A 23305-nucleotide genomic window follows, 5' to 3' on the forward strand; every position below is an offset into this window, starting at 1 on the left:
TTCCTTAGAACAGACTGAATTGATTAACGTCAGCTGGCAGGACACTTCTGTCTTCATGATCCCCACTCTCATCTTGGGTGACTTAACAGTTTAGATGGATGGAGGTCTGATAGATGAATGGACTGAGATTGTGTGTCTCTCCCCTCCTCCACCTCCCCCCCCCCATTTCAGATGAAGCCAAGGAATCTGGTTATAAACCCTAAACTGATGGTTGGCATATGGGGCATAATGATCTCTGCAGGAAGAGATACATTTTGTGGGCAGTCAGGCTTCACTCTGAGGATTGTCTTCATGGACTAATGCATCTCTTCTTGATCTTTCCTTTTGGGAACAATGCAGCAAGCAGAGGCTACCAAGAGAAAGCACCAAGTGTCCAGTGGTGCTCCACCAGCGAAACGGAGGAATGAAATATCCTCTCTTTCAGCCAAGGAAACCATTGATAAAGAAACTCCAAGAACATTTAAGGGGAGTGCACACAAAACGTTTCCTCCAAAGACGTACTTGGACAGTACAGGCAGTGGAAGGCAAGAGAAGCCATGCATCAAGACTTCGTCACTGTTTAAAAACAATCCTGAGATCCCAGCACTCCACAGGTGTGTTTTGCGGTGCAGGTATACTTCGGCTGTGAGCAGCCACGGACGCCGCCTTTTCCTTTGCCACCTTGGCACTGATGCACACTTTGTCTTTCCTCTGCAGAGCTGTAGTAAAGCAGGCTCGAGAGCAAGTGTTCTCTCCAGAGGCATTCCAGGAGCTGGACCTCCACCCACACCTAGTAAGTGTCCCACCCTGCTCTGCAGGTGCTGTGGTCTGTGTTCTTGTTCATTCTGTTTCTGCTCTTGGCTACCCAAGTGAACTTAAGTGATGGGCATTCCCTGACGGCAGCCTGGGTTGCTGTCCTCACTCTCCTCTCCAGTGAATTTTAAGAAGTGCTGACTTTCCTCACCCAATTTAGTTTCTGTTCTGGATTTCATTTATTGGGCTTAAAGCAGCTTTCTAATTACTGGTAGATGTGGTGAAACTGGTGGCAGATGTCTCTGTGGCCTTGGGAAAAGAGCTAAGCTGGCTTCTTACTGTCAAGAGACATGCAAATTTTTGGAGAATGAAGACAAAGAAGGCTATTTAAAGTGTGTTTTCTACGAGCAAATGGACACTTTCTTTCCCCTTTTGTTTAATACCTTGAGTGAGTTTTCTAGTTACTGTGAAAAAGGAGAGAAAAAGACATTGCCTTTGAAGCCTGGATTCCCTTGTCAGCTGGGCACAATTGACCTCTTCTTTTTGGTAGGCTGTGTAGGATTGCTTCTCAGCCTGAGTGTTAGGGGGTTAGGTGATGAGTTGTGAGGGTTTCCTTGTGCATTGTCAGTTTGTAATAGCATCCTGATTCTACAAACTAGGAACCCACCTATAAGAACCAAAAATTCTTCAGGTTCTGTAGGGTAGAGGGCAGAAACCACCTACCACCCCTGAAAATACTGGGATTTAATATGATCATAAATGTCAAGTGCTGTTGTCACTACAGTATTTTGTCTTTATGTCATTGAATATATTTGTATTAAATTGATATACTTATTTTCCTTTTCTATTTTAGATTTCCACAATAAATACAGTCTTAAAAATGTCGAGTATGACCAGGTAAGAGGCTGAGGCTGTTCTTGACACACACACACACACACACACACACCCCCCCCCCGCCTTTAGGGTTTTAATTCCATTATCCAAGAGGGCAGAACACATTTGTGTCTTGGTGCTGGGAATAGCACAAACTGCTGAAGGACTTGACATGACACTTAGCCTGTGGGGCTCTCCACCTGCTTGCAGGCAGACCAGGTTTCTTTCCATTTCTGCACTCAGCTCCCTACTGCAAGACAGCTGGTTTAGGATATCTGCCATCAAGGCATCTCTGAAAATGACTTGAGCCAAAATATAGTATTTAGTCGTGTTATTTATTAGCAGAAAAATAAAGTCAGTCAAGAAAAGGGAGTAAATATTTGCTTGGGTGTAGTGGGATACTGAAAAGGTTTTCTAAATGTCTGCTGATTGGAGACACTTGTAAGAGAGAAATTCAGAGTTAAAGTATAAGCAGTGAGCTGTAGAGTCATAGTTCACTTTGCATAAGTAAAAAGCAAGAACACAGAAGACTAAAGAACCACCAGCTTTTTCCATTTTGTTTTGCTTTTGTTTTTGAGACAGTCTCATAGACCAGCCCAGCTCAGTTGACCTCAAATTTATTTTCCTCTTACCTCAGCTTCCCAAATTAAAGGCACACGCACCATGCCTGGCTTGGTTTGCTTGTTGGCTCAACCAAATTTAAATGAGTTCTCTATCCATTTTGGGCTTGGGATTTAATATACATATAGATAGTGTTCTCAGTATATGTGGCCATTTTTTCAGAGGGAGGTTCTGGTGCTGCTTTGCTGCTGCCTGCAAGCTTTTGCTTTTCTGTGTGGAAATCTTATCTGTGCTACGTGTTGCTAATCCCATGTTGAACAGCAGGCAGGAGGGTGTGTAGTATACTTTGGGAGTGACTCTGATTTATTGTTATGCCTATCCTCTTTTTTGTTGTTGTTGTTTTTGCTTGTTTTTTTTTTTTTTTTTTTTTTTTGCCAAGATAGGGTTTTCCTGTATAGCCCTGACTGTCCTGGAACTCACTTTGTAGTTCAGGCTGCCTTCAAATTCACAGAATCTCCTGCCTCTGTCTGATGGGATTAAAGGCATGCCCCACCAGTTTTTTTGTTTGTTTTAATTTTTAATATTTCAGCCAATCTCTGGCTTGCTTCCCCACTTTCAGCCAAATTTCAGGAGTTTAAAAAGTTCATTCTGATCACCAGAATGTTCTCAGCACTTTCTCTCAATGAAATAACTTTGGGCAGTAAGTAGGCACAGCCAAATACCAGGTGTTTGCATGTCGAGTAACCCGTGTATCTGTCTGCATGCATGACTGAGCCATGTGGTAAAGAAGAGGTGTGTTCTCTCTTTTGGGTACCCCAGTGTTCAGAAGCAGAGTATCCCAGTGCTGCTGGAAGGCAGAGATGCCCTTGTGCGGTCCCAGACGGGCTCAGGTCAGTTGCTGTTTATCCTGCCCCTTATCCCAAGGTACCTAGCCCATGATTAAATGTGTTAGACTCATCAGGAAGGTGTCTATGGTGGCAGAGTATGTTTTGTCTTTTCTGGGGAGGGTGACCATGCTTGCTTTTGATGGGAAGCCCAAAGCTTTTAATAGCTGAAGGAAGGTGGTGATGCTTCTATGGTCAATAGTGTTGAGGGAGTATTCGTAGTTGAGTTCTGCTGCTTTTCTGTGCCTACTACCATAGTGGCCAGTCAGTTTTCACTATGGATGGAGTGACTGTTTATGGCTTGAAAGCAGTTCTGGCCTGATCACAGTCGATGTCAGGGATAGACAGACCACTTTCTTCCTGGTCTGCTCTTCTGACCCATTTTTGCCTTCTTGCCAGCTCAGCCATGTTGAGGAGAAGCCCACAGTTTCCTTTAATCTTTCTCTGTCTTCAGAGGCTGGCTTGGGTTCACACTTGGCACACCAGTACCACAGAAGCTGTTTAATGGAGGGAGAACTTCAGAGCAGCCATTTCCTAGCTTCCATGGACGACTGTGAGGCTGAGTTTCTGTCTAATTTGAGAAACATCATTACCTCCCTTGTGGATAACTTAAGGAGCTGAAGCTTCAGGGTTTTTTGAAGTACTAAATTACAAAACAAAGTTAGGAGTCATGGCAGACAGGTAAAGTGCCTCTTAGATGTAGAACACACAGTTTATCTTCTCCCAGATTTAGCATTATTTACAGAAAGCAGAGCCTGTTTGCATCCCCACTGATGCCATTCTCTTTTAAAAGGTAAAACTCTTGCCTATTGCATCCCTGTGGTCCAGTCTCTTCAAGCACTCACATCAAAAATACAGGTGAGCAGAAAATGTATTTCTGTGCTGTGGTCTATTGTGCCCATGCTGCTGCCCAGCTGAACCCTAGTGGCAATGCTAGAGTCGTAGGGTCTGTCTGCACTTAGCATTGTTTCTTCTCTTCCTATCAAACTAGGTGTGAGTGGGCCAAGAGTGGAGTGTAATAAAGACATCACAGCCACCACTGTCTTTGTGTGGGGCATGTGAGTAGAATGCTTCCAGTGTGCCATATGTGCCAAGTGCTGTCCACATATCACTTGCTTGGCTCCCATCTTCTGCCCATTAAGTTGTGGGGGTTACTGTGACCCTAGTAGTGTAGGCAAGTAAAATAACCAAGGCCACATAGAACTACCAATGGACTTAGAGCCATACTTCATTACTGTGGGACTCCAGAGAGGAAGCTTTGTCATCAGGGCCATGATTTGTGGTGAAGCTTTGTTGATAGTTCCTGCCTTGTTAGGGGGCCTTGCCTTTTTCTTACACAGTATGCAGCATTGGACCTCCTACAGAATTACTGTTAGGGAAATGTGCCAACATGCTTTGACTGGCCCCATTCATATAGTCTCATATCTTGGGTATCTGTTGTACATGTGTGGAATTAACCCAATGTGTTTACTTTTGAGTGAGGAGAGCTGTGCTTTGTATTTAACATGGTGGATTATCAGTACTGAGTGGAACTGAGTGCCTATTAGTGGGTTTAGCAGTCAGGATGCTATATAGTCAACATTATCTAAAATTTGTTGCTGATTGTGAAACATGGTTAATTACCCAGGCCAGACTAGCTAACGTTAGATTGAGAAGCCCAGTTGGCTGCTGTAAACACAGACTTCATCTTATGGCCCAAACTTTCTCACATGTGCAGTGCCATTACTTTCATTTGAGTGAAAATGATGAGAACAGAGATAGGGTGTCGGGTGAGTGCATACTGACAGAGGTCTCACTTCAGGCACATAGATGTGGACATGCCTCAGACCTAACTGATCAGAATGTAGTAGAGGAATGTTGCATTGTAGAGGAAATTCTTGAGCCTTTAGATTGAAGAGAAGACAAGTAAGGAGCTGAAATAGCCAGCACGTGGTGAACTGTCTCTGGCATGGATCATCAGAGGCTAAAGTGAGTAGTTGATAGTTAGATGAGAAATGGTTTCTCCATGGCCTTCAAGTGTCCATACAGGAACTTCTGAACAGATGGGAAAGACGGTAACTGTAATAGGAAGCATTGGCTGCCGCTCCTTAGGCAGTCTTAAGAAGGATATGTTACTTGTGTAGTTTATTTTTGTTGTTGTTGTTTGCCTAAAATGAGTTTAATCTCAAGAGAACATGAGACAAATTCCTGGCCAGAAGTCTTTTGTTTTTGTTTTTGTTTTTTTAAGACAGGGTTTCTCTGTGACTTTTGGATTGGAGGCTGTCCAGGAACTAGCTCTTGTAGACCAGGCTGGTCTCGAACTCACAGAGATCCACCTACCTCTGCCTCCCGAGTGCTGGGATTAAAGGCATGCGCCACCAACACCCGGCCCTGGCCAGAAGTCTTTGGGAGTGTTAAAGGCATAAAAGAAAAATACTGAAGAATTGTCACAAGAGCATGACAAAGGAAGCATGGCCATGACACACATGGTGCCTGGGAGACTATAGACACCTAGAAGTCAGTTGATGAGATTGAATGAAGTCTGTAGATTAATAGTGCAGTCAGTCCTTATCTCCTGGTTTTAGTAATTATCCTGTAGTTTAAATGATGACATGTAGAAGTTGAGACTGTCAGAGTTAGTTGTATAACTCATCCATTTTACTTTTATTTTTCTTGTAAAAACCGGAGCTTTCAAAACAAATAGGTTAAAATTTGTTTAAAAGTGAAGTTTCTTTATAACTTTGTAGGCTTGAACAAGTGTTCCTGCTGTGTTAGCTTAAGAAATGCAGGCTACAGAGCTGCATGCTGTGACTGAGGTTTCACAAATGATAGTTTGTCTTGTGACTCATAGCAAACTAGAATGACACTAGCAAATTGTGGGCTTTTTCTTTTTTGTCATTTGAGAAAGGGTCTCATTTAGCTAAGCTTGAGCTCTTGATCTTCCTGCCTCTGCTTTCCAAGTACAATGTGGACATTTGCTACCATGTCTTTCTCAGCAATTTTTTAAATTAAATAGCAGACATGCATATAATATCTTTGGATATGGTTCCTCCTTTGTGCCCCCTACTTTTCCCTCCCAACCCCCGCCCCCTTCAAATCTAATGTCCATGTAGTGCTCGGTGTGTGTGTGTGTGTGTGTGAAACCTAGAGATATCTGGGAAGAAGGAATCTCAGAGTAATTGCCTCCATCAGATTAGCCTGTAGGCAAGTCTGTGGGGGCATTGTCTTGATTAATAATTGACATGGGTTGACCTAGCACACTGTGAGTGGTGCCAACCTAGGCAGGTGGTCCTGGGTACTATAAGAAAGCAGGCTGAGCAAACCATGAGGAACAACCCAGTGAGCAATATTCCTCTATGGCCTCTGCATCAACTCCTGCTTCCAGGATGCTCCCTTGACTTTACTTCATGATGGACTATAAACTAAGCCAACTTGGTTTTGGTCAGTATTTTATCACAGTAGTAGAAAGGAAACTAAGACAGTATACTAAGACAGTATATGATTATGGGTCAGTAAATTGTTAACAGTGTTTTTCTCTGAGGTAGGTAAGTGAGGAATTCTATTTTCCAAGGGTAAAATGACTTTTCCTCTATTAAGAACTTTACAGAGAGCTGATTCATGTACAGTGCATATAGCCTTGTCCCTAGCATACAGTCAGTGAAGAGTGATAATGGCTTGTGACCAAATCTCACCCTTAAGATTCTAGGATAGCTTTCTAGTAAAGGGTTTTTGTTTGTTTGCTTGCTTGTTTTTTTTTTTTTTTCTTTATACCAAGTTGCAGAGTTTGACAATATTGAGCTGGAATGACTCTTACACTTCCAGCCTAGTTCTCTAAATGGTAAACCGAGAGCAAGAGATTAGATGGCATACATATCTGACAGGTGGGAGGTTCTGCTCAAACCCTGGCCTGAGTGGTGATTTTATTTTTATTTCAAATGCTGAGACTGAGCCCAGGGCCTGTGCAGGTTCATTTCATTCTCTGTCATGACATTCTCTCCTGTCCCAAGTATAACTGGGCATATACTTTTATGCCTTTGTTTCCAGGGTTATGACAACACAGAGTGAGCTGCTCATGTGAAGTGTTGAGACCTAGCATCTGGTCCCTAGATATTACCTGTTATCAACACTGTCATGTGACCATTTCAAACAACACTGATTGGATCTGCTTATATTCAGAGGTATTAATAATAGGCCATATGGTTGTATATTTGCTCAAGATCACTAAGACCAAAGATCAAAATGTTCTGTAAAAATGGTTTTCCGAGCTGGGCATGGTATTGCATCCCTTTAATCCCAGCACTCCAGAAGCAATGGCAGGCGGATTTCTGAGTTTAAGGCCAGAATGGTCTACAGAGTGAATTTCAGGACAGCTAGGACTGTTACACAGAGAGAGAACCCCTGTCTCAAAAAAAACCAAACAAACAAACAAACCACAAACAAAAAGTGATTTTCCAAACTAAACGTGGTGACACATGCCTGTACTTCACTTCAAACACTTGGGAGGATGGTGGTTAAAAGACAGCTTGACCTATACAATCAAGAGCCTGTCTCAAAAAAGAAGGAGGAGGGAGAGGAGGAGGAGGAGGAAAGCATAAATGTTTTTATAAGTTCCAATTTGAATATTTATTTCATTGTATGTGTAAGGGTGTTTTTGTCTACATGTGTGTTTGTTCAAAATGCCTGGTTCCAGTGGAAGTCAGAAGAGGGTATCAGATCCCTGGAACTAGAATTACAGTAAGCCATCTCTTGTGCAGAAGTGTGTGTGTGTGTGTGTGTGTGTGTGTGTGTGTGTGTGTGTGTGTGTGTGTGTGTGTGTAAAGGCAAGAGCAGCAAGGAGCCATCTCTTGTAAGCCTCAATTTAATTCACTTTTTCTAGTTGTATTCAGTGAAGCCCCTTGTAATTCATCATAAAATGATGTGACCTGGAAGCCATAAGCATCTAGTCCTGGACCCTGGCCTGTTCCCAGCCAAGGGGCTGGCGTAGAGTAGACACCTTCAGTGTCTGCTCTCTCCCAGTTATTTTGGCTTTGGCTCTGATTTTTTTTTTTTTTTTAACATCACATCCATCCTGCTTCAAGTACTTACGCCCTGTGAGGAATTGGTGTTTCTATCTTCTTGTCTATGTAGTAACACCTTTTGAAATGTCAGAATCTCCTATCATCACTTGGTGGCACATTAATCCTGTTGTACTAGCATGTTTACTGTTCCTCTCTGGGGCTCCAGTGCAGTCTCACAAAGTTGGTGTTGAGTATAGACTCCTCAGGTTTGAATTCTAAATCCTTCTCTCCTGAGTAAATGTTTCCAATGCAGAACATGAAAGCCAAACACTAATTGGATTTGCTGCTGAGCCCATCCTTCATTTGCACAAATTGCTCGATCATGCTCTCTGAGCCCTTGATGAGAAATGCACCATTGACATAGTACCTTCTTTACATTGCTTTGGATTTTTATTATTGTTGTTCAGATACACCATGTCTAAAGAATTAAAAAGTTCAAAGAATTCCAAGGATCTATAGGGTGTAAGCAAAGCTTCACCCTCTCCAGAGTCCCAGTATGCTTCCTATACAGGGTGTCTCTTTCCAGGGACAGCCTGTCACATCCATCAAAGGGGACTGCACACTTCCTCTTTGCCTTTTTATGTGGAGTCATTTGTTTCTGGGTTGTGCTGAACACACAGATGCTTACATATGATATCATTTGCCCTTTTGATACAGGGTGTAGTCCAAGCCACCCTCACTCAGTCTTCCTGGGATAGCAGCTGTGCTGTCCTTATCGTGCCTTGGGTGGTTTCTCACTGTGCCACATTGACCTGACCTGTCTGTTGTTGCTTGCTTGCTTGTCTTGCTGCTTTGTGGCAGGATCTCTTGCAGCTTAGATCCCTGCTCTTCCCTCTGCCTCCCATTATGTGTGTGTCATAATACTGAGCCATGTCTATATCGGTAAGTGATATTTATACATTATGTCCAGAAAACAACAGTTAAAATTCTGGACACCTGTGAAATATTCTCCAGCTCCTTTACACACATGTAAACATGTAGGAATAATTCCTGGAAGTAAGATTTTTGTAGTTTTGTTTTAATAGCTAAAGCCAAAGTTGATCTGTTAAGGAGTTTTACCAGTGTGTGCCACCAGCAGTGTGGTGTTTGGTTGGCCATACCCGTTCGGCATGTGGCCACTTTATAAGTCTTTCTGTATTTGATTCTATTCCAAACCCAGTTTCTGTTGTAACCTCAACATGCCAGTGCTACTTTGTGACTGCTATAGCTTTCAGTTACTTTATGGAGATATGTTTCCCACAAATATCTTAGTGACTTTTGTACTTTTAAAGATAACTTACTTTGGAATTGTCTGTGGGAGGCTCTACTGCCCACATTCCCTGTGACATTTGTTAGGACTGCATTACAGTCATTAACCACTTAGGGAGTAATCACTATGATATTGAACCTTCTCTAAAGAGAGGAAGGATACATCTTTCCTTAAAAAAAAAAAAAAAAAAATGCCCCTCTGGTATGTTCTAATTGTTCTTCAAATAGATTTGATACTTTTCTCTTATTTTGAAAGTTTCTCACTGTGTGGTCCAGGCCAACCACAGGCTCAGGTCCCCCTCCTAGCCTCCTAGGTGCTAGGATTGTAAATGTGAGCCCTCATGTCTCATAGATTTCACACATTATATTTGTGTCTTTTGTTGTTGTTATTGCCATTGTGTGAAGTTTTCCTTTTATTACAGTTTCTAAATTTTTTTATATATTGGAAAGTCATTGAATTTTAGTTGGTTTAGAGCTTCGAAATCACTCTCACTTGCTGTACTGCCTTGGTTTCCTGAATGCTGTGAATGAATGTAGATGTATGTTACTACACCAAACCTGGCTTCTTGTTGGTTTTGGAGACAGGTCTTTCTATACTGCAGCCCTGGCTGACTTAGAACTCACTATAGTAACCAGACTGGCCTCAAAAATCAGAGGTCTGCCTGCCTCTGTCTCCCAAGTGCTGAGTTTAAAGGTGTGTGTTACCATGCCTCACTTAGCCCTTTTTTTTTTAAGATGTATATTTTATCTGTGTATATGCTTGTCTGTAGAGGCCAGAAGAGGGTCTTAGATCCCTTGGAACTAGAGTTACAGAGAGTTGTGAACCACCATGTGGGTGCAGGGAACTGGATCCTAGTACTCTGGAAGAGTAGCCACTGCTCTTAACCACTGAGTTCTCTCCTCCAGCCCCCCATTGGCTATTCATTTTTATATTTTGCATTTAGCTACTTGACTGAAATATTTTATCGACTCTGTTACAGTTTCTAAGATAACGTTATCTCCTTGTGATTATAATTTTGTTTTCATTTTCAAGTTCTGTACATATTTCTTCCTCCTGTTTGGTTGAATGGGGCAGGAGTGTTGGCACAGTAGTCTGTCATCATAGGTATTGTGGGCATTCTTGTCTCTTCCTTTTCTTCCATAGAAATGTTTCTGATGTTTTTAGCTGACCACTCATAAATCATCTGTTTCAATCTGACCTTCTTTGGTCCTCCTCATGGAATCCTAGTCTAGTCTAGTCTTGTCTTGTCTTGTCTTGTCTTTTCTTTTCTTTTCTTTTCTCTTCTTTTCTTTTCTTTAAGGCCCGCTCTCATATAGCTAAAGCTGGCCTCAAACTAAAAACTTTTGACTCGCCTATCTTAGCCTAGACCTGGCATTCGACTCATTGGCATTTCTTTTTTCTATCAACAGCGCAGTGATGGCCCCTATGCGTTGGTCCTAGTGCCCACCAGAGAGGTAAGCAACTTGCCTGTTAGGTGAGGTTTGTGCATACTTTGTGACAGCCTGTTGAAGTGCTTTCTCCACTTCCTGCCATGTTGTTAAACAAGTCATTGTGTATGCTTTCCTTCATGCTCCTTTCTGGGAACCATTCTGCTGATATTTGAATGCTCTTTGAAAACCCTGAGCTAGGCATGGGAAAACATTTCCTCATTCTCAAAAAAATCTAAGGATACTCAGATTAATGATCCTTCAAAGGGGAATTGCATTTTTTGTTTGCTTGTTTTTCCATATAGGCTTTCTCTGTGTGTAGCCCTGGCTGTCCTAGAACTCACTTTGTAGACCAGGCTGGCTTTGAACTCACACATATCTGCCTGCCTCTGCCTCCTGAATGCTGGGGTTAAAGGCGTGTGCCACCACTACTGGGCTAGAATTGCACTTTTATACTTTAAATATTTTAAAGAAAGTAACTGAAAACATTTGGGTATAAAATAAAGCTACTGCTGCTGTTAATTCTTCCTTCTTCATGAACACCTCTGTCAGAGCTGCAAGATATATCCATAGGGGCAACTGTTAGATGTCTTCGTGAACACTTACAGGAAAATTTCCAGACGACCCTTCCTCCCTCCTTTCCTTTCTTTTCCTTTGCTTTGCTTTGCTTTCCTTTTTTCCTTTTCCTTTTCCTTTTGCTTTTGCTTTCCTTTGCTTTTTTTTTGCTTTGCTTTCCTTCCTACCAAGATTTTTTTTAATATTAGTGTTTCGCCTGTGAACCACGTGTGTACAGAGCCCATGGAGGCCAGAAGAGGATGTCAGATACCTGAAACCAAAGTTAGAGATAATTTTGAGCTACTGTTTGAGTGCTGGGAACCGAACCTGGGTCCTCTACAAGAGCAGCCAGTGCTCTTAACTGCGGAGCCCTCTCTTCAGCCCTTCTGGTCAGCGTTTCATACAGCCGCCCCTGTCTGTTTTATCCCAAGAAGGAGCACACGCAGGGAGGCACATTGAAACGATTTTAGCAGTCAACCTGTTGCTTCCCTAGAACGCCATGCACACTAAATGTGGGAACAACACATAACCTTGAACATAATTCTGCCTGAGCTATTTTGATAGTGTTTAATGACTGCTACCTACATTAATTTTACTTGTCCTATATACATTGGGTTCACTGGGTTTTTGTTTTGTAAACTTAGGAATGACACCTCTATCTTCAGATATCCTGCTATAGCCTTAGGACATGGCCAAGTTCCCCAAGTGCCTGTCAGGCCACTGTTGTCCTTTATTTGAACTATTCTGTATGGCACTTTGGGAATTTGAGCCAGCAGAGGGAGCACAAAACACTATTTTTTGTATGTCTAAGAAATATATGTGATGTCTTCACCCTCATTCCCTAAATTAACAGACTCCAAAGCTTGTTTAAGAATTCTTAGAGTATTTTCAGGGCGATTTCCTATGTGGGATTACCTGTCCTAAGCCTTGAGGTATAGGGTTGCACCCTGATCAATTTAGATTGTCTTGTCTTAAAAAGTGTAAAAAGAAAACAAGGGCCCTGCTCACTGTCTCCAACTTTTAATATTTACAGCTGGCTCTGCAGAGCTTTGACACTGTCCAGAAGCTGCTCAAGGTAAGATAAGCCATGAGGCAGTATTGTCTTCCTTTCTGACGTTGCGAGAGAAAAGCCATATGGCATAGTCTGTTGTCGGAAAGTGAGAATGGCTCCTGTCTCATCTTCCCAATGTGCCTCTGGCCTCCTTAAGAGCAGTTGGTAGATTTCACTGGCAGACCTCAGTAACTTTTTTTTTTGAGACAGGTTTTCTCTGTGTAGGCTTTGAACTCACTCTGTAAACCAGGCTGGCCTTGAACTCAAAGATTCAACTGCCTTTGCCTCCTGAGTACTGGAACTAAAGGCCTACACCCATCTAATAACTCTTGCTAGTAGTTGCTAGAGGTTACTGTTGTTGGCTCACTTGACTTGAAGTGACTTAAAGGCCCAGCCCTTAGGTAACCCAGTGGAAAGTAGCAAGAACCTGTAAGGGCATTCAGGAGAGAGAAAACAGAAGGGCCAAGGTTCAGCACCCACAAAAGTTGACCTTTTTGTGGTCTAGTAGTGAGTGGGGAGTGTATTGCTTAGGTTTTATCTCCCACCCTACCTACAAGACAATGGAATACATTTTCTATTTTGACACCATGAGGAAAAATGCTTTGTGTGTGTGTGGGGGGGGGGAGTGCTACTTGGATTATTTTACAAGTTCACATTTGTCCTAACAGTACTTCTGGTTTAGTACTGCAGCTAATAACCTTAGGTACCTCGGTGCCACCAGGCTGCATCTGCACAGAAACTCCTTTCACACTACAAAGCCCAAATGCACCCTGCTATACACTGGCTTATGCTAGGATTTTAGGATCAGCTCTGCTTCTAGGGAAGGGTCTTTCTGTTGATTGTGGTCTGGTATTTTTATGTAGCCATTCACTTGGATTGTTCCTGGAGTGTTGATGGGTGGAGAGAAGAGGAAGTCGGAAAAAGCTAGGTAGGAAGTGGGTTTGTTTATTTCTCTTGGAGTTTTGTCTGCTCTGTCTTGTTCAGTAACTTGGTTCTTTAGCATGCAAGAGAGCCTCCTCTGCTTCTGTGCCTCCTGGTCCCCACATGCAGACACATGCCAGGTCAGCTGTCACCTCTAGACAGTGCTGTTTATCACAGATTCCCTTTTGATACAGTTAGTGACAGTGCTATGACCTGCTTAACCCACCCACTTGGTGCCCTACAGGCCCCTTGTTTGCTATGCTCTCCTGCATGTGACTCTCTTTGGTGCATATTTGAGAATTTGGTTTTGCTGTTTAGATTATAAAAACAAGAAGATAGGTAGGCTGGGCTACATGAGAGTCTGTCTTCAAAATCAACAGCAACAACAACAGGATGATAATTTCCTTAATGCTTAGGTCTTAATGTATTGATTCCCAGCTCTGCATTGAAGCTTGAGATGGATGTCATTAGAAAATTGTTAGATGGGTACTTTAGCAGTTACACCAGTTCTTTGAATTGTCTGTAACTTGAGAGTGAACATAAAGCTTGACACTTAAAAACAATGATCAGATTAGATTCAGCTATGGGGTCCAACAGCAGTGGGGTCCAGGTGTGGCTTCTCCATCTTTGTGTGTCCTTGTGGAAACTGCCATTTTCAAGATTACCTCATAGCTCCAGCCATTGCACTTTAGTTTCTTGCTTGAAGTGACAAAAATTGTCATAGAAGCTCCATTCAGAGGTGCACATGCGATTATATACTCTTCATTCTTCATTCCATAGCCAAAGCATAAGTGTGGTATGTTGCCACACTTGGCTGAAAACAAGAAAACCTAGCCAAGTAAGATTGTGTTCTGTCTTCTGCTATAAAATAATGCCATTATGGTTGTTTGGGGAATAGGAAAATTAATGATTTTTTTTTTTAAAGGATGTGAAGAATATGCTAAGGGAAATTCAGAGGGGAGAGAAAGTAGAGAGTGGGGGGGGCAGGTATGACTAAGATGCATTGTTTATCTTCCTAAATTATCCAAGAATAAGTTTAAAAAGAAGTAAGTTTTAGTCTACATCATCTTTGAGGCAAAGATCAGACCCATTTTATGGCAACTACCCAGAGGGCTCAAATATGAGAAAAACATCCTAACAGATTATGTCTTAACAGTTAGAATGTGTTTCCTAACAGTCAGAATGTGTGTCCTAACAGTCAAAATGTGTGTTCTAACATACCCACACTGAAGCCTTAAAGAACTGGCTATGGAGCTGAAAAGATGGTTTAGAAATTAAGAGTGCTTACTGCAAATTTTGGATTCCAGCACCCACAACAGGTGGCTCACAGACACCTGTGACTTCAGGTTGAAGGAATCCACCGCCCCTTCTGGCCTCCATGGACACCCAAGTGTATGCACACATAAAATAAGGGTCTACAGAGCAGTCAAAAGCACTTGGTCTTCCAGAGGACCTGAGTTCAGTCCCCAGTTCCATGTTGGGTGACTTATAGGCTGCTTGTAACTGCAGCTCCAGGGCCTCTTCTGGCCTGTGCGGACACTTGAATTCATGTGGCATATGCTCATATACACTACATAAAAATTATAATGTATATAAATCTTTAAAAGTAGATCTTGCTGGGCAGTGTTGGCATACTCCTTTAATCCCTGCACACGAGAGGCAGAGGCAGGTGGATCTGTGAGTTTGAGGCTAGCCTGGTCTACAGAGTGAGTTCTGGGATAGCAAGGGCTACCCAGAGAAACCCTGTCTCAAAAAAAAAAAAGAAAAGAAAAAGAAAAAAAAAAAAAGTAGATATTTTGAAAAGGATTGGCTAGATGCCCATCTATCCAGGATATTCTAGAAAGACCTGTGAATCAGATAAAAAGCACTGAGCATTGGGTCATATGCTTAAAATTTTCTTTTAAAGTAAAGTTTGTGTGATTCAGTGTAACTAAATCTTAGCAGTTCTATATACAGAAGAATGAAATATCACCTGTTGTTTTCACTCAAGGCTTCAGCATTTGTGCTGGACACAGAATGAATGACTGTCTCCTTTGCCTGTTTTGACTGATGTGGTGTTTGACATACTTTCTTTTATGATACTTGATTTAAACAGACTACGAAAAGGCATAAATATCCTTATCTCAACTCCTGGGCGTCTGGTGGATCATATAAGATCCACAAAGAACATTCACTTTAACCGAATACAGTGGCTGGTAGTGGATGAAGCAGACAGGTAAACCTTGTCTAGGAAGCAGGGAAGGTGGGAGAAAGGGGTTGTTTGTCCTGCCATCTCGGGGATAATTCTGTGGCCTGGTAGTGTCAGGTTTCTTCCTTGCCTGGGTTAAAGTCCTTCTCTTACACCATCAGGATCTTGGATTTGGGTTTTGAGAAGGACATTACAGTGATTCTGAATGCTGTAAATGCTGAGTGTCAGAAACGGCAGAATGTCTTGCTATCAGCGACACTCACAGAAGGTGAGTTGAAAAGGAGCTGGGGGGCTGATGCCATGGGTGCCCCTCTCATAGGGAACGGACAGACAGCCTTTTCTGCCCTGCATGCCCATTACCAGGGGCCTGGGAGGCAGGCTGGCCCACCATTTGGTTTTGCTTGATGGTGGGACACAGGCAGGTCCCACTGTGATACTTTCTCCTCAGCACTAGTTTTAGAGTGACCATCCTTCTTTTTTATTACTAGTCCACATTCCCTAGTTCCTTTTTTGACTCCTCTACCCTTGCAAGAAATGATTGGCTTATTTGCATATGGGAAACTAAGGCTTAGAAAACAGAACCACTTCACCAGTTTCACCCTGCATAAAGAGTCACTGTGTAGACATAGCCAGAGCTTTTATGACCATGTATGATTTAGTTACTCTTCTAGGCCACAATATGATACACATGAGTTAGGTGCCATTTGTGTGGCTTGGAAAGTTTTATTAAGAAACACTAGTCTTTAGAGATAACCTTCAGAAAAGGGATTCTGTGACCAAATACATTTGGGAATTGTTTTATGCAGTCACTCTTTTGTGTAATGTAAACATTATTTCAGTAATGACCCTAAGAAGGCCTGCAGCCAAGAAGTCTATGGAACTATTTTAATCTAAGGTTTTGTGGTGACCAAAGAGTCTTTGGTAAAGTGAGGTACAGATACCTGATGAGAGCATAGAAAATGCTAGCATAGATGGACATTAGGCTGTGGATTACCCCACCAACATGGCAATAGGATAGGTCACTGCTGGATTTTCCTTTAAAATCTGGGTGGGTGGGTGTTCTGGGGATGTATATGTGACCATCCTGTTTTGTCGTTTTCACTGTATCCAAGGTGTAACACGGCTAGCTGATATCAGTTTGCACAATCCAGTCAGTATCTCTGTCCTGGACAAAATCTGGGATCAGCCCAACCCTAAGGAAGATGCTAGTACCCAGCTGGACAGCTTTGCCATACCAGAGAGTCTTGACCAGCATGTAGTGTTGGTTCCCAGCAAGCTTCGCCTTGTGTGCCTTGCTGCCTTCATCCTGCAGAAGTGCAAGGTAGGACTGTGCTTAGATCCGGCCGGATCTAGGGATGTGGAACATATTTCATTTGTGCTGGGTAAACATAGCAGTGAGATAAGGCCCCAGAACAAGACAGGAAGGGGGCTGTTAACTTTGTTCTGAGTGTGTGCGTGCATGAAAAAGTGGAAAAGAACCCAAGTTAAGTGCAGTGGGGGTCATAGCATTCACTTTGACTATACCTTGTTGGGACTAACATTAGGGGAATGTCATAGATGACAGGCATTCAGGAGTGAGGTGTTACTAGAAGACTCTTAGGCCAGGTGTATTTACTTACCAGATTCATGAGGTGACTCTGGGATATGAGTTAATATCTTTAGGAGTCACTGTGCATTGGGACTGTGGCCAGGAGTTACTGATTTTTGACAAGCCCAAAGTATAAGGGACAGCTTACCCTAAAGTACATTTGTTTTTCTCTTTGAGGTTGGAGCTCTTGTCACTTTCCTTTCTGTTGTCTTTGTGGAGTGGAATATCAATGTTGGTATTTTTTAATAATTAAAGGCTGTGTCAGTGTGTTTTCAAATAGGGGCCTGGCATGTACATGTACCGTAGAGACATGCGCATTTTACGGGCATCTATGCTAACGGCCATGTGCTTGCTTTCCCCTTGTGTTTGTGTAGTTTGAGAAGGACCAGAAGATGATTGTCTTTTTCTCAAGTTGTGAGCTGGTAGAGTTCCACTACAGCATCTTCGTTCACACCCTGTCTTGCCGCTCAGGGGCTCCCACTTCAGAGCAGCTACCATCTGCTTCCTGGCCACTGAAATTCCTTCGGCTGCATGGCAACATGGAGCAGGAGGTGAGCCCGCTTTCCCCACCCCGAATGCGATGAGCCTGGTGTACTTGTGTCCTTTTCAGGTTCTCCTGGGCCAGGAAAAAAAAAAAAAAAACAGCCAAAAATGTAGGAGCTGCTGATAGATGCTGGTAAAGGAGCCTATTGTTCTTTGGGCTCCTGCTCTGGAGTGGCCTTTTCCACCTGAGAGAGCTCACAGGCCCGCTTGGCCTGTGACTACCTCAGCCAGCTGTTACGGCAACTGAGTAGCACTAAGTAGCTGGCACCAGGGAAGGCTTTTGCCTTTTTAGTACCCAGTGTGTAATTAGGGCTTGATGTCTTCAAATTAAGAGCATTAATGGAGCTAAATTGTGGATCCCATATGGTACCGCTGAGCACGGCGGCTGTCATTGTCAACAAGATACAGCGCTGCACTCTGTGAGCACTTTGGGCTGGGAGAGGGTACTGCACACCAAAAGGCTTTGGTCTCTGTTCTTCCCTGCAGAGTGAGCTTCCTGAAGAAGAGTACCCTTCCCTGCCTTTAGATGTTCTGTGTAAGTCTTACTCTTAGGCTCTTAACAAGGCCATCCTTCAGAAGTTGGTTGGTTTATGGGGAGGGGGCACCTCGCTCCTAGATGGTGCATAGATTTGAAATAAGAGCCATCTTGTGATGAGGTTTCAGGCATCTTAGGAAATCAGAAAGCTGTAAGTCAGGATAGCACAGATCAGTAAACATTGAGAACTAAAAGACACGGTGGAGGTCTGAGGTTGGAAACAAGTCCATCCCCTCATGGTTTTGTTCTTTGACTTTAACAATTAAAGAAATGGGGCTCAGTGACCTTCTTGAAGGTCACTCATGGACACATCTTCTTTGCCACTAGATACATAGAAGTCACAGAATATTCTAGCCTTTGTTAGTTTCCTATTATGCTTTCCGTTCCCTGATTGGTTAAGTCGGTTGGTTTTGTTCTTGGGTATCATGTGTAGTTTGGGGTTTTTAATCCTCTGGGTGTTTGCCAGTCTCAGAGCCATTCTGCAGGAGGTGGCTGAGGATACTGTGTAACTCCAGGGGTTTCAGTAGGTCAGGAAAGATCCCTAGGTAAATGATCTCAGACTGTCTATCTTATGGGTGATGTAGTCCTCCATGGTGTGCCTTCTGGGACAGACTATTTGTGCTCTGACTCTGTTGGTTACTCTCTGACTTCAGGTAAGAATTTAAACCCTGTGTGCCTGTCTCCAGCTCTCCAGAGTCAGGTGATGGTGGTGTTTCTTTCATAGGATTGGTCTGCTACCTAGTTCATGCAGATGAGCCTGGCATGTAGTGAATACTCAGCACTCATTATCTGTTGATGTTCTTAGTTTTATTTTTCTCGGAGATAGTTCAGCATTCCTCGAAACTTAAGAATTGTTAGTATTCAGTCTTCACTGACTCCTCATAAGCTATGAAGAAGGCAGGAGGTAGTATCCCTGCTTCTTGTCCTATATCTATCAGAGTTAAGTGTCTTTTTCTAGACTAATTCCAAACAGTCCAGTTGCATCTTCCTAGTGTGTTATCTGGGACTGCCCCAAGACCTGGGAATGGCCTCCCTAGAAGACTAGAGACTTTACTGTGTGAAGATATGTTGTAGTTGTAATGAAAGCCCAAGCATTTGGTACACATTTTTTTCTTACCCCATACGTGAATGAATCATGTGTAGTCTCTGAAACATTTCACACTTTTACTTTTTCTGGTTTTGCTTCAATGATACAGCAATAAGTATTACAGAGATCATGCAGCATTTGTCCTTTCTGTCCAGCTTGGACCCTGCCACATGCCCTGTTTTCCTGTAACTATGAGCCTGTTCTACAGGCGAGTTCCTTAACTTGGAAAGCACCTACTGCCGTGCCCCTTGATGGTTCCCTGAGTGAGTTGTGCCCTGGGTTTGCAGTCATGAGACAGAGTACATGCTCATGTATGACCAGAACTGTTCACCATGCTGCAGTGGGGCTATGCCAGTGCCCACAGGGAAACATCCTTTCAGCATTGTTAGTTAACAGGAGTGTGCTGCACTGCAACCTAGAGACATACTTGTGCGCTCTATAGTTCATGCTGAAGCCTCAGAGTTCATCCACCCTTACCCCCATGGATCTCTTGTTTAAAAATTAACTGAGCCATTGATGAGTACAGAAACTTATTTAAAAGAGGCTGACCTGGTAACAAACACTGGTCATGCAATAAAATTGTCTCTGATTGGCTGAATCGTATTTGACTGCATGAGATGTTGTGGTCTTTGGATTTTTATTGGCTGAGATGCTTACATTTGATTGGTGCATGATTAAAGCACATTACAATATTGTGAAGCAGCATGTTTATAAATAACATGTTTGGCTTTGTTGGGCATAGAAAGGGAAATATTGAGGTGTTACTGGTGCTGATGGTATGCTTCAATGCAGGCTGATTTTTATTTTCTTCCTTTAATATAAAGTATATATTTTCTGCAATTAAAACATATGATTATTATCAGTATTTTTGTTCTTTTGAGACAGAATCTCGCTCTGTAGCCTAGGCTTGCCTAGTATTCAAATTGTATCCCAAACTGGCTTTAAACTCAGAGAAGTCCTCCTGCCTTAACCTCCCAAGTACTGGGATTACAAGTGTGAGTCAACCCTGGCTTGGTAATTTTATAAATTGATGTGAGCGTTGTTCATGTAAGTGTAGGTACAGCTAGCTAGCTATACATGTGCTTGTGAAGTTCAGAGATCACCTTGGGTGTGGTTCCTCAGGAGTCTTTCATCTCATCTTTTGATTAGGGTCTTTTGTTGGAACCCAGGGCTCACCAGTTAGGCTATCCTGCAAATCCCAGGCATCTGTCTGCCTGTCTACCTCAGCAGTGTTGGGGTTGCAAGTAGCTTTGGACATGGATATCAGGGACCAAACCCAGGTCGTCCTTCATATAAAGCCCTGTAAGAAAAGTTGGTGTTAACTTTATTCCTCTAGAGCATAGCTTCCTAAACAGCATGTAGGAGGCTGTGAAAACAGTGACACTAAAAGGTTCAAGAACAGGAGGTGCTTCATGTGACTTCACTGCAGCATTGGTTTTGAACATGCAGTATGTGTACTGTGTACTACACATGCTACACAACACACATGAAAGCTGCCCCAAACCCTCAGCTCAGAGTGCTCTGTGTAGAATTGCAGTGTTTGTACTATGCATACAAAACCTTTCTCTCTCTCTCTCTCTCTCTCTCTCTCTCTCTCTCTCTCTCTCTCTCTCGCTCTCTTTTTTGTTTTGTTTTGTTTTGTTTTTGTTTTTCAGAGACAGGGTTTCTCTGTGTAGCTTTGGAGCCTATCCTGGCACTTGCTCTGGAGTTCGAGGCTGGCCTCGAACTCACAGAGAAAAACCTTACTCTCATACAGAAGCAATGGTCTAATTATGGAAAGCAAAGTCTTATAATATTTTCCTATCTTTATTTTTTTTTTTTTTAGCACGTAAGTACCAAAATAATTTTATTTATTTATTGGTTTTTCAAGACAGGGTTTCTCTGTGGCTTTGGAGGCTGTCCTGGAACTAGCTCTTGTAGACCAGGCTGGTCTTGAACTCAGAGGTCCACCTGCCTCTGCCTCCTGAGTGTTGGGATTAAAGGCATGTGCCACCACCGCCTGGCCCCAAGATCGAATTCTTAGCATATAAGCAAGCACTTACAACTCATTAGTGCACAAATTCCTTTTAGTCTTGAATAAATGGTGAATTTGCATGCCTAGCAAAGAATTGGGGGTTTGTTTTTTTGATTTGGTGTGTTTTGGTTTTTATATCATACTTTATAGGTACACTTTCTGTTCCAACACTGCTTGGAATTCTGGTATGTTGACTAGGCCAGCCTCAGGCTTGTAGGGCTCTGCCTGCCTCTGTCTCCTAAGTGCTGGTATTATATGTATTCTCTACCATGCCTGGCCCAAGAGATTCTTTTTTAAATTAACTTTTTCGGGTCAGCATAGGGTGTCCATCTTTAGTGTCAGCACTCCTGAGGCAGAGGCAGGCCTGGTCTACAGTGAGTTCCAAGACAGCCAGGACTACATAGTGAAACCCTGCTTCTAAATAAATCAATAAATATTTGTGTGGTACAGTAGCAATAAATGTTTAATTTGTGTGGCTAATTTATTCACCCAGGGTTGCATAATTTCTAGATTAAAAACTGGACTTGATTGGGGAAAGTTTTAAGCTCTGCACTAATTTTTCTCTAAGACTATTTTAAATGGGGGCCTTCTTTGCTGGTGCTGGTATTTATGAATGGCATTTAAGGCAGTGCCCCATTGATACTGGCTTGTTGAGATGGACTGCACACAAGGCTCTGCTGCTTTACTTGGTCTCAGAGGTTCAGTCATACAGGACATCTCATGAGATGTGAAGAAGCTACTTCCTCTTTGCTGCTCTCTGTGCCAAGAAAAAAAAAAATCAGAACACAGAAAATTGGTTTAAACCCTCCTGTTAGCATGTATCTCAAGAGTTTATCTGGCTTTTCCTGTTCCTGCAGGAAAGGACCTCTGTGTTTCATGAGTTCTCACATTCTGGAACAGGAGTCCTGCTCTGCACGGTAAGTGTCACTCTTCTCTGTCAGGATCAATTCCTGTGACAACAGTAGCTGTGATACTTTGCAGTTTTGTTGCTGTTTCGTGAGACAGGGTCTTACTATGTAGTCCTGGCTGGCCTCACAGAGATCATCCTGCCTCTGCCTTTGCCCCGAGTCCTGGGATTAAAGGCATATACTACCATGGCCGAAGGTGGCTGTGACAGTTTGTCCTGTGTCCAACCTCCTGGACAGCTGGCACACCTGGGCCTCTGCATTGCCACCTGGCTGTGCCACATGGTATTGGCTGCCACTGTTGAGAAGACTTGGCGATTTGCTCACTAATAGTAGCAGCTGTAGTCTGAAAAGGTGTGACTTTATCAACCAAAAACTTGTAAATTACAGCTATTGGGAGTAGTTGGAACTGAGAAAGTTTTTTGCACAACAAGGTGCCTATGCTTGCTCACCTTCTTAGAAGAAAGTCAAAGCACCTGGCAGGGTCTGTCTGCTCTTGTCTGAGGCTATCATGGTCTTAGGAGCTTCAAGCTAGTTCATTTGCCTCAGTCTGCAGACCTGTCTTGTATTCTCCAGCACATACCTCACCTTTTCACTGCGAATCTTTAATGCTGTTTTGAGATTGAAAATTCATGCCCTCCCTGTTTGTTCCCCACCTCTCTAGGGATCCACTTCTTAGCTGTTACTCCTGCCCAAGATTAAAATACCTTCTCTACCTGTGCCATTTGGGCGAATAACTTACAAATGGCTCTTGGAGAAACTGCACAGTAAACTTTGTAAATCTTGCAAGCCAGTGTTAGGTGGAAATTGTGACATTTAGCTATCTGCATGCCTCATTAGCTGCCTTTACTTTTTAAAGAACTTCCTGTTCCATGTTTAACTCAAAAGTAATAGAGTCTATTTTCTTTCAGAATTCTGTTAGTTTTCCCATCTACTATAAAGCCTACCCAGAAACCTCACCCCAGTGCCATCATTTTCCTGTGTCCATGGCAGAGTGGCCCTGCTCACATTGTTCAGACATTTTAATTTCTCTTAAACAGCTTGCCTCCCAAGGAGACCTGTGTCAGAGCAAATACCCTTCTCTTTATGGTCAGATGCTCATACTTGTTCTAAAAGGGTCTTCAAATGTCTGAAGCAAAGAGTGAATCCAAATGTG

General features: G+C 42.8%; 1 protein-coding gene across 6 annotated transcripts in view; it reads left to right on the forward strand.

The window, feature by feature from the left end:
* The window catches only part of Ddx31 (DEAD-box helicase 31), a 68488-nt gene that overhangs the window by 4232 nt on the left and 40951 nt on the right, over positions 1-23305 (forward strand). For 3 of the 6 annotated variants that reach the window (XR_003486717.2, XM_027423080.2, XM_027423081.2), the window contains exons 2-14: positions 340-593; positions 697-772; positions 1586-1629; positions 2986-3056; positions 3844-3908; positions 10745-10789; positions 12351-12392; positions 13232-13296; positions 15385-15504; positions 15639-15745; positions 16590-16798; positions 17440-17616; positions 22102-22161. Coding sequence is in view for 5 of the 6 variants with exons in the window: in XM_027423080.2 (XP_027278881.1) it covers positions 340-593; positions 697-772; positions 1586-1629; positions 2986-3056; positions 3844-3908; positions 10745-10789; positions 12351-12392; positions 13232-13296; positions 15385-15504; positions 15639-15745; positions 16590-16798; positions 17440-17616; positions 22102-22161 (1335 nt within the window). In the remaining variant the exon portion in view is untranslated. The remainder of the gene's footprint in view (positions 1-339; positions 594-696; positions 773-1585; positions 1630-2985; positions 3057-3843; positions 3909-10744; positions 10790-12350; positions 12393-13231; positions 13297-15384; positions 15505-15638; positions 15746-16589; positions 16799-17439; positions 17617-22101; positions 22162-23305) is intronic. The other 3 variants (XM_035446879.1, XM_035446877.1, XM_035446878.1) reach the window with 3 other exon arrangements.

The sequence above is a fragment of the Cricetulus griseus genome, chromosome 6, assembly GCF_003668045.3.
Source record: "Cricetulus griseus strain 17A/GY chromosome 6, alternate assembly CriGri-PICRH-1.0, whole genome shotgun sequence".
Classification (NCBI taxonomy): domain Eukaryota; kingdom Metazoa; phylum Chordata; class Mammalia; order Rodentia; family Cricetidae; genus Cricetulus; species Cricetulus griseus.